Source organism: Acanthochromis polyacanthus, chromosome 2 (assembly GCF_021347895.1).
Source record: "Acanthochromis polyacanthus isolate Apoly-LR-REF ecotype Palm Island chromosome 2, KAUST_Apoly_ChrSc, whole genome shotgun sequence".
NCBI classification, from domain to species: Eukaryota; Metazoa; Chordata; class Actinopteri; family Pomacentridae; genus Acanthochromis; species Acanthochromis polyacanthus.
In genome coordinates, this window is record NC_067114.1 from 25,015,547 (window position 1) to 25,030,896 (window position 15,350).

The 15,350-nt window shown below is 40.9% G+C and overlaps 1 protein-coding gene across 1 annotated transcript; it reads right to left on the reverse strand.

Moving 5' to 3' along the window:
- Nucleotides 1-89: 89 nt before the first annotated feature.
- On the reverse strand, nt 90-13,781 carry pdpr (pyruvate dehydrogenase phosphatase regulatory subunit). Its single transcript, XM_022210461.2, has 18 exons — nt 13,632-13,781; nt 12,712-12,991; nt 12,283-12,416; nt 11,713-11,794; nt 11,275-11,438; nt 10,966-11,087; nt 10,482-10,599; nt 9,954-10,103; nt 7,954-8,146; nt 7,605-7,729; nt 7,187-7,342; nt 6,452-6,585; nt 5,972-6,120; nt 5,774-5,886; nt 5,347-5,441; nt 5,148-5,237; nt 4,160-4,342; nt 90-3,505 (listed from the first exon to the last, which is right to left on the reverse strand). The coding sequence occupies exons 2-18, from the start codon at nt 12,972-12,974 to the stop codon at nt 3,098-3,100; spliced, it is 2,679 nt and encodes an 892-aa protein (XP_022066153.1). The 5' UTR covers nt 12,975-12,991; nt 13,632-13,781; the 3' UTR covers nt 90-3,097.
- Between the last annotated feature and the right edge of the window lie 1,569 nt (nt 13,782-15,350).

Sequence of the window (15,350 nt, forward strand, 5' to 3'; positions counted from 1 at the left end):
GTAGCCATGGCGTTTGAACCCTTGATCCTGGCTTTACTACACCACTGAACTTGCACACGTCTGGAGTGAGCCCATGAAACAAGATCAACTTCTTGAATGAACAAAGTTCTCTTTATATATTTTACTTTCAGCACATTAGACAGCCAAACATCTCTTTAACATGGTATAAATACATCAATGTAAAGCTCTGCAGGAAAAGCTGGCATTGACAGATCAGTGTAAGAAGTGTTCAAATGGAAACAAGCATGCACTAAAGCACTATCCATTTTGTTGAGTGCCTTTGTGTTTGAACACTGAGACAGACTTTCATTTTGTATGCCTTACCATACGTTTTAAAACCTTTTGGATGATATATTTAAGTTGTGGCTTTACATTTTTTTAACCTTTGAACTGCAGATAAACAGTGAAATTCCAGTTTCGGACTTGTATAGAAAGCCTGTGGCCTCATACAGATGGCCTTCAATTAGAGCAAATGTTTGTGACCACTTCCCTTTTTACCATATAAGGTTCTATGCAGTTAGTGGACAGATTACAAAATAAATTCCAACAGTTGCAAGGTCATGTGACCATGTTTATGAAGTCTTCTTCACACAGAATCTACTGCTCTTTTAGAAATGTATCATAACTTTAACACAACCTTGTTGATATAATGATAGGAGAAAAGTGACCCTAAATTGTAGAAATGAAAAGTCTAAAATGTGCCCCCACATAAACTGGGCACTGCGCTTCAGACATCAGACTTAATGGGCTATACAGTAACAAAACTGAAACTGACTAAATCCAGACTGTGCTGTTATACAAAGACTCCAAATGCTGCCTCTCACAATACAGTTGCTTGATTTGATATGAACAACTTTTTGCAAAGATGACACAAGAAGAAAGTTAGCCCTTCACTAGCAACGTCTGAGTGGTAGACTCATAGCCACTGTACTGCATCTATCTAAGCACAGCACCAGTCACATGCTGGGAAATTCACACAATTGCACTTTTATTGTCCTGCAGTTAAGACTGGCTCCTTGACAATGCGATCTGTATACTAAATCTGTACACTTTTGTAGTACAAGCCAGAGATGTTGATGAGGCTTTCTATAGTTTTGCTGTATCAACATGGCAGCTGAAATATCCAAACTGAAAGACATGCCATTTAGCTGTCAGAGGTAAAAGTGTTCCAGACAAACCATCTGCTAAAGGTATGGAGTTCAAAAGGATTTTCCAAAAAGTTGATAAATATGTCTTGTATTAAAACAGAGCAAATAATTAAAAGAACAAATCTGTCATTTCCAACCAAATAAATTACAAACTGAGAACAATAATCACATTAGATTTTCTACTCCTCTCAACCAAATGTAGTCACTTGAAACATTTTTTTATATATACAGCTAGGAGTAGGACTGACTAAAGTGATCTGTTATCATATAGTGCAATTTATCAAAACATACTAATATAACTACAGGATGTGACAAAAGCTTGCAGTCAATCTTCTCTCAGATTATTAGAAACACGCTAAGTAAATAGGTGAGGACTATTTCCCAAGTGTGAGGAAATTAACTTTCATCTGTCTCGTTCACTGACCTTTACTTTTCATATCTGCACTGCTGCCGAAGTGTCTTTGAGTGACATTAAATACTTTCCAGCTCCAGACCTGCTGCTCTGTAGCTCTGCCAGACCTCTGAAGGTGGTTGGATAGAAAAAAATACCTTAAGATGTACATTCATGCACCTGTTGCTGCTGATAATTATTTACATGTGCAGGAAAATCTGGAAAACGTTTGAAATGATGCACGAGCAGAAGGACAGCTGCAGGAGTTAACTAAAAACTAAGCTGATGTCACTCAGAACCGATATAGAAAAAAGTGCAGTACTGAAAATAGAGATTTTATACACACTAGCTATACAAAAATACACAGTTTTATTTCAAATCGGAGTGAAGTTCTTTCTTTACACAAACATCTAAACTCTGGATCAAACAAGCTCAAATCACCAATGTAAGATATCTTGGACTCCAAACAAGTCAGGGATTACAGCTCGAGTTGCAGATTTCCTCTCCCTTCCTGTTTTCCCTCACTATCGTTCACCTAACATCAGCCACACATTCAACAAAATATTAGGAAAACTAAACTTGAGCATCAAAAGTGCAACGATGTCTCAAAACGACCACAAAACATAAATACCAGGTCAGGTTACATTACTGTAAATACATTATACCACGAGCTCCACACAGCAAAAACACACGAGCAGCTTACAGATGATGATGGAGACATTTCCGAGGGAAAAACAAGTCGTTTTGTTTTGCTCTGGGGCTTTTGGGACAGCCGGGGAAGCCTTTTGAACATGACTGGAAGCGGAGTGATTGGAGTCACACACAACACAGGTTTACTCATTATTCCAGGCTTCTTGATGCTTTCTGGACCTTTCTCCCTTGACTGAAAAGGATGTTTTCCTTCATTGTCCAGTATAATGTAGTGGGAAGTATAAAGTATCTGAGTTAGCCACATCACATCGCTCATATCCTTTACAGCAGCAAACTTACAGTTCGTAGACTGACAACAGAGTCAACAACTACATTGACTTGTAAGCGTTTGCACATCACTAATGAACGTTCTTTGACTCATCCAGACAGTGGAGTGTGCAGTGCAGCGTGGAAGCTTTACAGTGTCCAGAACACTAATATAGAAGATTGTCTGTTAAAATCCCTCCTGGATGCCTTAAAGTGAACAAAGTAAGCAGTCCTCAACAGCTAGTGTTGATCTTGCCTTGGCAAAGGCACTTGACCATGGACTGTCAGTAAAGCAGCCATGAGACTGTGTGGACTGTGTTTGAAGGTGAAGCAGGGCACAGCTGGAAAACAGCTGCAGAATAGAAAGAGAAAGGAGCTCTGTATTTGATATAACTCAAGCATTTGGTGAATCTTAAATATTGCACTTTAAAAGAGAGAGATGCAACATGGAAATTAAATATTAGTGAGACGAGTGATTGTGCATACGGCCCTCTCATTAGGAGCAATAACAGGAAAGAAATGTTGGCACCGCGAGGTAAGAGCAGGAGTGGATTTGGTGAGCTGAAGGAGTGTCACGAGGAAGGTTTTCTTGTGCTGTGCATCACTTCCCCTGGAGGTTGCTGAGCTCCATGTCATCCTTGCGGCGCTTTTGTTGGGTGAAGAGTGAGCTGAAAGGGTACAGTTTGGCTTTGGCTGGGTAACGCTGGCCAGCAATGTCCACCTCGTAGTCCCCACGGTTGATGAAGTCAGGAGTGATGGGTGTGGGAAGCCCCTCGGGGCTTGGAGGTGGAGAAACGAAGCCCAGGCAGACGTGGCGCTCCAGAGTGTAGCTGTAGGCGCTGCTGGTGGTCGTCCCAGCTAGCAGACTGTTACGGTAGATGGGCTCACCCCACCATGGCCACAGGTCCAGCTCAGTGTCATGGTCATCTAGAACCAGCATGACGAACCGTCGAGATGCACCATCCTGGCGCTGCTGCAGCAATGCCTCACGACCAAGAAAATCGGTGTCCTGATGGAGAAAGGAAGATAGGAGAGAGGATGAGGAGTCAAAGCTGAGGAATAACAGGAAGCATCAGCTGTGGAGCATGGGCTTATACGTGACAGGTCTATTAGACTGAATACAGAAGAACAGGAAAAAAGTGAATTTTAATTTCACACATTTTTCTAAAAGCTCAAGAGAGCTGAAAACAGTCTGTGAAGCCAGTGTTAAACTGTCTGTTCATTAATACTGTGCTGTGACATTATGGCTGAGAGCAGCAGCACATCTGATGTTTCGATGTTTTCAAAATGAGACTTAAAGTTTACCATGGCTGGTTTACAGTGCCACCTGTTGTGCCTGCAGGTGCAGCCTGGTGATTTCTCCACTTGCTGGCAGAGACCCAGATGTTGAAGGTTTTAGCAAAGCAGATGGTGTTGTACATATTATTATCCTAATATTCCTCTCTCACCTTCCAACCATTTTAAAGCAAGAAAGATAAAGTATAAATTTAGACAAAGCATTTTGTATTTACATCTGACTGGGAGCCATTCTGTGAAAATGGAACAGACTGGAATGTGATGCACCAACATTGCTGAAGTGCCGCTTCACCAAAATCATCATGTTAAGTCTTCATCCAGGCTGAGATCAGATTTTATGTGGTTACAAAGCTGAACAGGAACACACCTTGTCAAATTTGACCCTGAACTCTCGTCCACACTCCAGCGGGGTTGTGAAGGCATCGAGGTCCTGCCCCCAGAAGGCAAAGAATTTCTCTATGCGTAGGCTCCTCAGTGCGTAGTACCCTGCATTCCGAATGCCATACTTCTGACCCACTGACATCACCTCGTTGTACACATGCAGCGCGTACTGTCAGGAGATGAGGAACATATTCATGTTACATGCTGGACAATCTGAATGACTTTTAGACTTTTAGGCACCTCTTTTCATTCACCTCACATCCTCTGGCTTCCCAAATTGTATATCCTTGAAAACAACATACTTTTTCCACTTACAGGGAGGTAGAGGTAGTTGGTTTAACTACATGTGACTCCCTCATTAGCCTTAACTTCTGTCAGGATCTCAGCTTGACATATTTTGACTGCCTATCCATTCTCATGCACTGTTTCTGCTTTTAAATGAAGTGATTCGTGAATGATACAAAAATTGATTCCTCATAATAAGCAGGCTGGTATGCCCTCATTTGCAGAGCAGCTATTATTGAGTCACAGAGTCACTAAAACTCTCCAATATTAAAGACAATGCTGTTGTGAACTAAACCCAGCTGCAGTGGTATCATATTATGATGACAATAATACAAAGAGACACAGTTCTACATCATGTGTCAAAGCTTAAGCTTTGGTACAGCGAGACACGACTGAAAATGACAAAAACTCCCTCTATTATTTCCGTTCAGCATACTGTTATTAAAATAAAGATTATCTCACACTTCTTTAAATACATATTGTATCATTTGATATTTTCACACTGAAACATTGTTGACGGCAAATAGCTTGAAGAGCAGCAGGGAGTTGAATTAAAACATATGAATGAACAACAGCATGAAGTTCAGAGTTGTTAACAACCAAAGGTATGCATTCTAGGGTCAGGAAGGATGTTACCGACCATCCTGTGGAATAGTGACGAGGCTAATTTGTGTGTGTGCAGGCTGTACCTCTATTGGGATGTAGAGCATGAAACCTGGTTCTCCAGTGTGGGTCATACTCATCACTCTGATCCCATTGGCATAGCCCACACTCATCTCCTGTAAACACACACAGAAATGGTCAGTTACTGCTCTTGGCAATGTGAGGAGAAGGACAAACAAAGAACAAAAGTCAGCTGTCTACTTTGTTTCAGCGAGACATTCCTACCTTACAGAACATGGAGGGGAAGTGGTCAGGGGTCATGGAAACATATGACAGCTCAGCCAGAACATCCATTGCACGTGGTCCAATTAGATTTAAAGCTGTGGGTAAAACATCAGAGTTATAACCAACACAACACTTAGATGTTTCACCCCACAGGTTCCTAAGAAATAGGCCTGAGACACCCTTAGTTGATGTTTTATATGGCATGTCAACAGAATGAAGGCCCAGTGTTACTAGTTACAATTATATAAATCATACTTTGCACATGTAATTAACCAGACTCCCATTCATGTGCAAAAATAACCTAAATAACTGGGTTAAGAGCAGAGAGTGGGTGTATTTTTCGTGCATGGCTTCCACTCCTTAATGCTGTGTGGACATTAGAGGGCGACATCTCTGCAGCAGCTCAGTAAAGGCGCTGTGTGCTCACCTGTGTACTTCCAGCTGACATCCTCTAGGTGGAGGTGTGGGTCATTGGGCATGTGTTTCTTAATCCAGGACCAACAGTGGACCTGCTGGTCAGTCGGAGAGATGATGAAGAAGCTGGAGAGCCAAGAAAAATGCGAGTTATTTTAAATGGTCATTATAAACCAAATGTCTACAGTAATATTGTACAGGTGTTTCGAACCTGTTCTTGCTGAGGCGAACCACACTGCAGTCGTTCTCATAGCCTCCCCTCTCATTCAGCATGCCAGTGTGGACGATGTGTCCAACAGGAACATCTAGGTCATTGGCACACAGGTGTTGCAGCAGCTCCAAAGCCTGGTCCCCTGTTGACTGAGGCATCAGGACAGAGCACTAGATTAAATTGAAATCACTTAAACACAGTGGATTAATTACTAATCATTCCTTTAAAAGAAAGGAATACATTCCTGCTGCATCAGTTGTAGCCAGCTGACAAAGAATTGCATGAAATCAAAAATGTTTTATTATATTTTAGTACAAATACACACAAAACTGATGGATGACACATGCTGTCATCACTGACTGGGTGTAACCAGATGAACCATTCAAACTCAGAAGTCTGAATCCACAGAGGGTAGCGCAGCTTTTGCTCCATGTAACTCAAGTGTTAATTATAAGCTGTCCACAGCGCATCATGACTCACAGTCAGTTCAAATTTGGTGAAGGAGGACATGTCAATGACGCAGACCGCCTCTTTGCAGCATTTCACTTCCGCTCCAACAATGTCGAACCAGTCTGGCTTGTAGAAGGTTTTACTCTGGTCCAGAGATAGCAGATCTGCAAAGATAAACAAATGAGTGAAACCAGGTGATTTCATTCATTGGACAGTTCTCCTGTGCCTACTGTCACGTCTTCAAATAGCTCTGGAAATCCCTTGAAACCTTTGCTTGTTTCAGAATTTTAGACTTGAAATTTCTGATAAACAATAACAAAATAGAGTACAATTTTTTGTGAAATCACCTGCTTGATGAAAGTCAGAAAAGCCAGCTTATTTATAGAAATTTTGGAAAATCAGAGGAAAACAAGTAACCGATATTAATGTGACACAAGGGTTTAAACTGCATTTCGCTGATTTGTAGACTTTTCCATTAGGGGAAACAACTGATCAGACAATCAAGACAAACAACATTTCTGTTTGTTTAATTATAAAAAAAAACCTCAACTTCTAATGAGCCATGGTAGGAAATGATTGTAACAGACATCATTATCAAGAACTTTAAAGTGTGACCTGAGCATACAATGAATTGCATCAGTTGTGGATTTTCACTGCACTTGAAAACTGTGTTATTAATGACTGTAATTAAACATTTTTCATGCTTCAGGCTCACTGATGACTTCAAACAAAAAGAATGTTGTGTTGCTGCTCGGTGAACCATACCTTTTCCTGGAGGAACAAAGTATTTGGGCCTTTCAAAGCCATGTTTCTCCATCCATCGAGCCCCCTGGGTGTCCAGACGATCATACAGAGGACTGGTCCTCAGCTGACGCCCAGTCTGAAAGTCCCACCGAGGAACCTTCAGTTCATACAGCAGTGCTGGACAAGGAAAAACAGACATTTAAAGAACAGACTCTAGAACAACGTATGGAAAGACACTACACACCACTGTAAACACCTATCACCTGTAACATATAAGAGAGTTGAACAGCGGTTTTCAGTGTTTTTCTTTCCGATGTTATTCATCATTTATTCACTATTTAAGCAGTATATTGAGTCCCAGATGACTGTATAGCATTTGTCTTGTTAAAATTATGAACTGATCACCCAACATATGATCTGCACAGACTTCACTACTCACGCATGACTTCCATCACTCTGTGTCGCAGGAAAGTTCGACTGCTCTGCAAGTTGCCAAAGCGTTTTATGTCCAGCGGCCAGACATTGGCAGTGGGGTAGCCATAGGACATCCACTCTGCCAGGTACCTGAATACCAAACCACACGAGGCCATTTGTTTCTCATTGTAATGCAATCAAAGCATATTCAGCGCTGATCATTACAATTAATGAATTGTGGATGAATGATTTTATGTCAACCTTCAAAATAATGTACTCAGGTGAAAAATAAAGTGCAGCCCAGCCTTCTAAACCATTTGGTAATGTTTTCCTGATGAGTGCTGTAGGGAAAATACACTTTGAGTCACACTTACTTGCCAGCTCCTCCTGCAAAGGCCAGGCCTGAGGAGTTCATCCCTGCAAGCACATAGTAGCCAGACACACCCGGTGTCTGCCCCATCAGACAGCGCATGTCAGGGGTGAAGGACTCTGGGCAGTTGACCAACTGATGGATCTCAGCTGACTCAAGACCTGGCATTCTCCTCAGCAGGGCACTGAGCATTGGCTCTGAAAGTAGAAGAAAACAGGCTGCTACACATTCTCTTGAGAGATACTCTAAAAGGCACATAGTACCTCCACATCATGCATTATTGTGTATTGTTATATGCAGTAATTAACATGAACAAACCACACCACGATTCAGCTTTCCTCCACAAAACATGCTGCTACTTGTACTCTTGTCATTTCCTACAGTCACCTCCATTGCTGAGAAACAAAAACAGACTTTCCTTTTAACTGCCTTTTGCAAAATCCCCACCCACCAAAAGCCATTAAAAGCAAGAACTGCACCCTTTTCTCATGTTGTTCCATCAACAGTACAGTATGTTTTTCCAACATAAAAGCTGACTCAGTGGCAAACACATAAAATGTGAAAGATGTGATGGACTGTATTCTTCTATCGCTCACTGATATCAGAATGCAAAACATAACAGCTACAACTGTTTACTTAACAGCTGACCTGTGACCCAACAAGATAAAGGTTCAAACTCTTGAGACAAATAACAGTTCTTTTAGTTATTAATTAATCTGCTGATATACTTTCTTGTAAAATAAATTCATCGTTTGCTCTATAAATTGTTAATTTCCCAAAGCCAAGGCAAACATCTTCAAGTGTCTTATTTTATCTCACAACACTCAAAATCTGAAGAAACTCAGTTTAATACATGAGACAAAAAGAAGCGGCAAATTCTCATATTTGACAAGCTGTAATGAGGGATTTCTTTCCCATTTATTTATGCAAGTTAAATTATTTGAATGAATGATAAACTAATAATTACTGATTATTTTTCTGTTCGAGCAGAAAAATCATACTCACACTGATTCATAGACTAATTGCTGCAGTGAACTGGGGTTCGGTCAAATATTTTCTTTCATATGCACTAAGAACAGACAATGTATTTTAAGTACAACTTTCAAAATCTAAACTAATGAATGTGTGAAAAATAGTTGGAACTGCAAAGCAACCTGTGACAGAGGTCAGCTAGGCATATGCACATTAGTGCCATTCAGGGTTGCCTTGTGACAAATCTGTCAAGCTGTATGACAAAACTCCAAGGCCAAAAGACAGGTGTGTGTGTGTGTGTGTGTGTGTGTGTGTGTGTGTGTGTGTGTGTGTGTGTGTGTGTGTGTGTGTGTGTGTGTGTGTGTGTGCGCGTGTGTGTGCGTGTGTGTGTACATGTGTGCAGAGAGGTGGTGTGCAGGGTCAATACCATTTATGTTGGCTTAAAACAGAGTGGTCTAAAAATAGACAGTCTTACTACATAACTATGACATTGTAAGATGTGCTCTGTAACTGCTGCTACATATTTTATAAGGTCTGCATAATATTACACCTCAATTCTAATTTCTTTCCTCATCAAAAAATAAAAAAAAATACGCTGACAGTGTAAGTGATTTTCTTTGGCAGATGCAACAGGAAATGTTTCAAAAAATGACTTCTTTCACTTTTCTTATTTAACATACTAACACACATTGTATTTGTTCTACATTATTGACATCTGAGTGGATCGAGTGATCTATCTGCCTTATTTTAACTAATTTATCTCCAAGCAATGGCTCAAAAGAAGTTTAAAACGGTGACTCTACACATTAAATTACTATTTCAGAGACATTAAAACTAGATGCCAAGATTCAGTATGAGTTTTGATGATCACAGTCTTTTTCTCTCTGATTAAATGGGGCTGCTGAAAAAAATCCAAAATTATTGACAATCAGCAAAACGCCCCAGAAACACCAACACACAACAACTGCTTCTTTGTGCAATAATAATTTAAAGCCACCTCCCCTCCCTCTTTCTCATCCAACCCTCCTTTACCGAAGTGATCCCAGTCCTCCTGCATGTTCTGGATCTCTAGCTGATTACGGCCCTCAGTGAAGATAGGTTTGGGGTTCTTCTCAAAGCCTCCTGACAGAAGGCCTCCCTGCCACGGTCGTGCGTATATCCTGCCGTCCATGTCGACCACCACTGTAGATCAGACACATTCCGAGTTAAACCACCCCCTTTGGTCTTGCTTGTAACCTCATTTAACATGTAAAATGAAAAAAACTTGAACAATAAAAAACAATGTTTATTTTATCATTTTTCACATTATCAGTTTCAATATATAAAAGTCTTCTGACTAAAGGACTACAAGAAAAGACTAGGGGACATGTTGGGAGATGCCTGTTGCAGTAATATAGTGTGAAATAAGTTACTCTATCCTTCATTTTGCCAGGAAAACAATCAAAAATAGTATCTTCTGAATTAAAGATATGATTTGTAACTTGCAAAACCCTCTGCCTATGACTGGAGTTAACATCTACTGCAAAACACGCGATGTTTCCTGAGTATCTGATACGAGACCTGGTGTGTTTGGAGAAAGTGGCTCTTGGAGAGGTTTGGTGAGGAGGTAGAAGTGTTCGCAGCCATGAAGAGGAACCGAAACCTTGATCTCACTAGCTTGGCCCAGCTCATAAGCCCACTGGAGGAGAAACAGACAGAGGAAATACATCAATTTGTTTAACCTAGATAATTTGACTGTACCGACCCACCAATTAAGATGCATTATTGTAGGGACTTAAATTCAAAACAAGGGACTAATATGCCACATAGCAAATCCCACTAAACTGACAGTTCATCTCATTAAAGTCAAAGGAAATGGTACACACCTATTTTCCTATAAGAAACACTGCAGCCTGTCCTGCAAGTCCTCACAGCCTGTTTACTCAGACCAGCGTTTACATTGCATTATCGTAGAAACAGAGATTTTCCCTCACAAATCTCGAAACTTGAGCTGGTACTTGGAATTGCCACAACTTGTATAACATAGTCCCACTCTAAGGTTTACCTGTCCAGCACAGTTGACAAAATATTCACACTCAATGGAGCCACGGTCAGTCTCCACAGCCATGACATGACCCTTCTCTACCAGAACCTGCTGAACAGTGGTTCGCTCCAGGATCTGAACCCCTGCACAGGGCAAGAAAAGAAGGTAAAAAAAAGGAGAAGGAAGAGGAAGAAAAATATTAGAAAAGGAAGGACACAGGGAGGAGATGACAAATCAAGAACAATAAAAGGGTTAGAGCTGCCTGTCAAACACTTTGCCTGAAATGGTCTATTAAAGATCTATTAAAGCCAAGTGGTGAGTTTAAGCTACCTTGTCCAGCAGCAGCCACAGCCAGGGCATGGTTAACTTCAGGTGGAGACACCACAGCATCTCCAGGTAGATGGAGCGCCCCCACCAGGTCGTGAATGTTAACTAGAGGGTGAAGTTTGGCCACCTCTTTAGGTTTAATGATGTTACAGCTGATTCCCATTACCCTGAAAATAAGCAAAAGGTTAAAGTTTCTGTGTTTGATCAGCAAGCAGGACCGCGCAGTTCAATCAAGTGCAGATTTAATTTTGTACCACAAATAAACAACAACACTGAGTCAAAGTAAACAAATCATTTTTGTTGTTTACATGCTTGCACAACTCACTGTCACCATCATTCATTTACAAAGTTTACACATTTCTTTCCCATACCCACAAAGATTCTGTCAAACTGTAGAGACTGCCAAAGGTATTTCTACTAAAGATTAACTTGCAGGCTTACTTGAGTCTTGAGGCCAAGCGCTTAAGGGAGATGAAGCGATCCTGATTTTGGGCTAGACACAAAGACCCTGTCTTCACATACCCTGCAACACATAGCACACATACACCAAAACACATATTACTGACTCAGCGGGACTCAAACTAGTCAAGCCTCCTCTGTGCTCACATTATAAAGGGGCCATTATCATGATTATTCTAACTTTGAGAGACAAAAGAAAAACATACAATTAGTGTTACGCTAAAGAACAACAAATGATATCTTGGACTTGAAAAGGCTAATAGTGTATGTGTCATGGAAAAGTTTCAGCTGCATTACTGTAAAAACTACTGCACTAAGATATAGTACGAAGAGTATGCTGTGTTTTATACACACTTTTTAAGCTATACACTAGGGAGAAAAAAATGACAAAAAGCACTTAAATAGATTAATAAATAAATAAAAGGTCATATGTGTTTGAGAATTGTGTACAGTAATTTAGTGGTAATACACGGATGATAACATTACACCTTTTTCTTCATGAATAGCAAGTGGTTAAGTAAATATAAGTAAAGTTATGTCATAATGTCTGACCTGTTTTAACCCCAGTTTCCTCCTCCAGCTGCTGGTAAAGACTGTTGGAGTAGTTGGCCATTTGACACTCAATGGAAATAGGTTTGGCCACGCTGACAATGCCAGCACAGAGTCTGGTTGTTCCTGCACCAAGTCTGATTGGAACACAGTAGCATTAGCAAAACAATTTATAATGGAACAGTTCTCTTTATAGATCCACTATGACCTTGTAATGTTCTCCAACCTGCCTCCACCCTAACACTAATACCAGTGGTCCAGGTTGATCACAGCAGGAATGACTGACCTTTACAGTACTCAGTCTCTCTCTCTTGGCCAATTTAGTAAGACAAAATAAGGCTTAACTTTAGCTCATTAAGTGGAAGGCCATGCTGATGCACACAGACCTTGTAACATTCCCAGCAAGTGAAAGGTTACAGACGTTTATCTCACCTGCCCTGCTCAAGTAGCACAATATCAGTCCAGCCTAGTTTGGCCAGGTGGTAGGCCACTGATGTTCCCACAATACCTCCCCCACAGATCACAACCCGGGCCTGGCTGGGCAGAGGGAGCAGCTGGGAGTCTCCGCTGACACCCAGACATTGGGGAGAGGTCCAGAGTCCCCTGCTGGCCAATCTGAACCCCGTCTGGGGAAGCAGCAGCCTGGGGAGCAGGACAGGGGACAGAGCCCTGGAGCTCCGCACACAGCTGCACATAGCTGTGTTTTCTGCAACTACATACACACAAACACACAGTCTCATATAGTTGTCAAGTATTTCAGAATTACAGATTACTATAAAATGGGTTAAACTTTAAATACTGCAACTGTCACTATTTTATTTCTCTAAGGATACACGAAGATGCACTGCTGTTCCTAGTTTAGATAGAGATTTGTTGTATTCAGCTTAACTAACGCAAGTCGACATTACATACAATAACAAACAGATTATAACGCACACAGGGCCGGAGAAAGTGACAAGGTTAACTTGCAGAAGTCCTTCAAGTGTCACAATTGTGTTATAGACTATTGTTAGCTCTAAAGCATCGCTACACTATACCCTTAGCGGCACAGCTAGCTTTAGCTTGCGGTTCGTCCGTAGCTTTGTAAATAAACCTGAAGCTTTAGCTTACAGTAAAGAATGTTGACTGACCTGTAGATTAGCAAAGTTACGTATAAAGTTTCGTGACATTTCGGGTGTTTCGTGTCGGTTAAAGTTAACATGAGCAGTAACGGTAGCTACATGGCATAGCTACGGCTATCGAAGAGCTAGCTAATGTTGATTACTTTGCTAACTCCGTAGCTACGCGACAACCCTGTTTACAACCTGCTTCTTTTCAGTTCCATGAACTGTTCACAACTGCTGAAAACTCACCCAACCAGCCAAGTCCAGTCGGAGTGATATTTGGACGACTAAAGTAAACAGCAGTGACAGCGGTATGAAAGTGCTGTTTGGGTGCAGCAGTCAGAATCAATGTCAAACTAGCCTCAATAAGAAGAAGCACGTCCGCTCTCAACCTTCAAAATGAAGCTCCGCAGCCTGTGACAGTCTGGATCATAGACTGTATATGGTCTGGATTTACGCAGCAATAAGTCAACCAGCAGGTAATTGCGTGTTAATCATTTATTGGCCTCCTAAAAATAAAAGTTCGTTAACGATTTGGATTTGGTTACTCATAAGAAGAAGCTGATAGCTTCATTTGTGTTTGCTTTGGAATTTCTTTGGACTTTTACTGAGCACCTTAATTTTTCACTTACATTTCCACAACTTGCTTCAAGGAAGCTATTCTATATGTGGTTGCACTATGCTGCATTTACTGTTAGATTATCTCAGTGGTCTTGTTCATTTTTTATTTCCAATTTCGCCTCAGTTCATCTTGAAATATCAGGCATTAAGGCAGGATTTATACAGTCCTGTCAGTGATTTTTCAAATTCATGCTGTCCTCCTTTGTTTGAAAGAAAAACGTTTTATGGTGTCTCATGTCGTAATGTAAGATCACATGTTTTAAATCTATTACTCAGTGAACTGAAGCATAGAAAATGTTTGGGCAAACCTAATCACATTTGAAACAGCTGTCAGTAAAATCACAATAACATATTTCCCTCCACTCTTTCTGATGTAGCTGCTGAGCAGCATTGGGTTGAGATTCAATAATTGGTACCGTTTGTTAGAAAGTGGCCAAAAGTCTCAGTTTCAAGTGGACAAACCAATCCTGAATAATCAAGCATCAGCTTGAAGATCAATTGGAGAACAGTAGTCTTTGTATGATGAAATACACCGACTGGGCATAACTTTATGACCACCTGCCTAATATCGTGTCTTTATGCAGCTATAACTCCTCTGACCCAGTGGGGCATGGACACAGGAGCTCTGGGGATGTCCTGTGGCACCAGGATGGGTGCAGTGAATTCTGTGGGTTCTGTGGGTTGCAGGGCGGCACCTACCTAGATCAGGTTTATCCTGGCACATCACAGATGCTCAGTAAGATTTGGATCTGGGGAGTATGGAACCTGGGTAAATATCTTAGCTGTCGTGTTCCCTGGGCCACTGCTGAACAATTTTTGTGATATGTTGGGGTATATTGTCCTGCTGAGAGTGACGACTGGCACCAAGGACTGCTGTTACCATGGAAGGGGTGAGCGGTCGCTTGATCTGCAATGTTTAGATGAATGTCATGAATGTCAGATTTCCCAGAACATTGCATTAAGCAGGATGATTCATTTCACCTGTCAGTTGTCATAATACTGTGTCAAATCAGTTTATATTGCTATCTGTCTCTTCAATCTCTGGAAAAGTATTCAATCAGGGGTTAAAAATTAAACATACTGTACACATAGATACACCTAAAAGCATTATTGTTACTAATGTTATTTTGCAAGTTGAAATGATAACAGTCTTCTGGCTTCATTGTGCTGAAGGGACGTATGCAGCATTAGATGGCTAAATGTGTGCTGATGGGTTTAGTTTAGTCTTCAGTGCTTGTATAAAAAAAAAATTCAGACGTACTAGTCATTTCTTCATGTTAAATGGTCCAGCTAGTAGTTATTAACATTAATAGTGATCATGAAACACTTACAGTGAAATCTGATCTC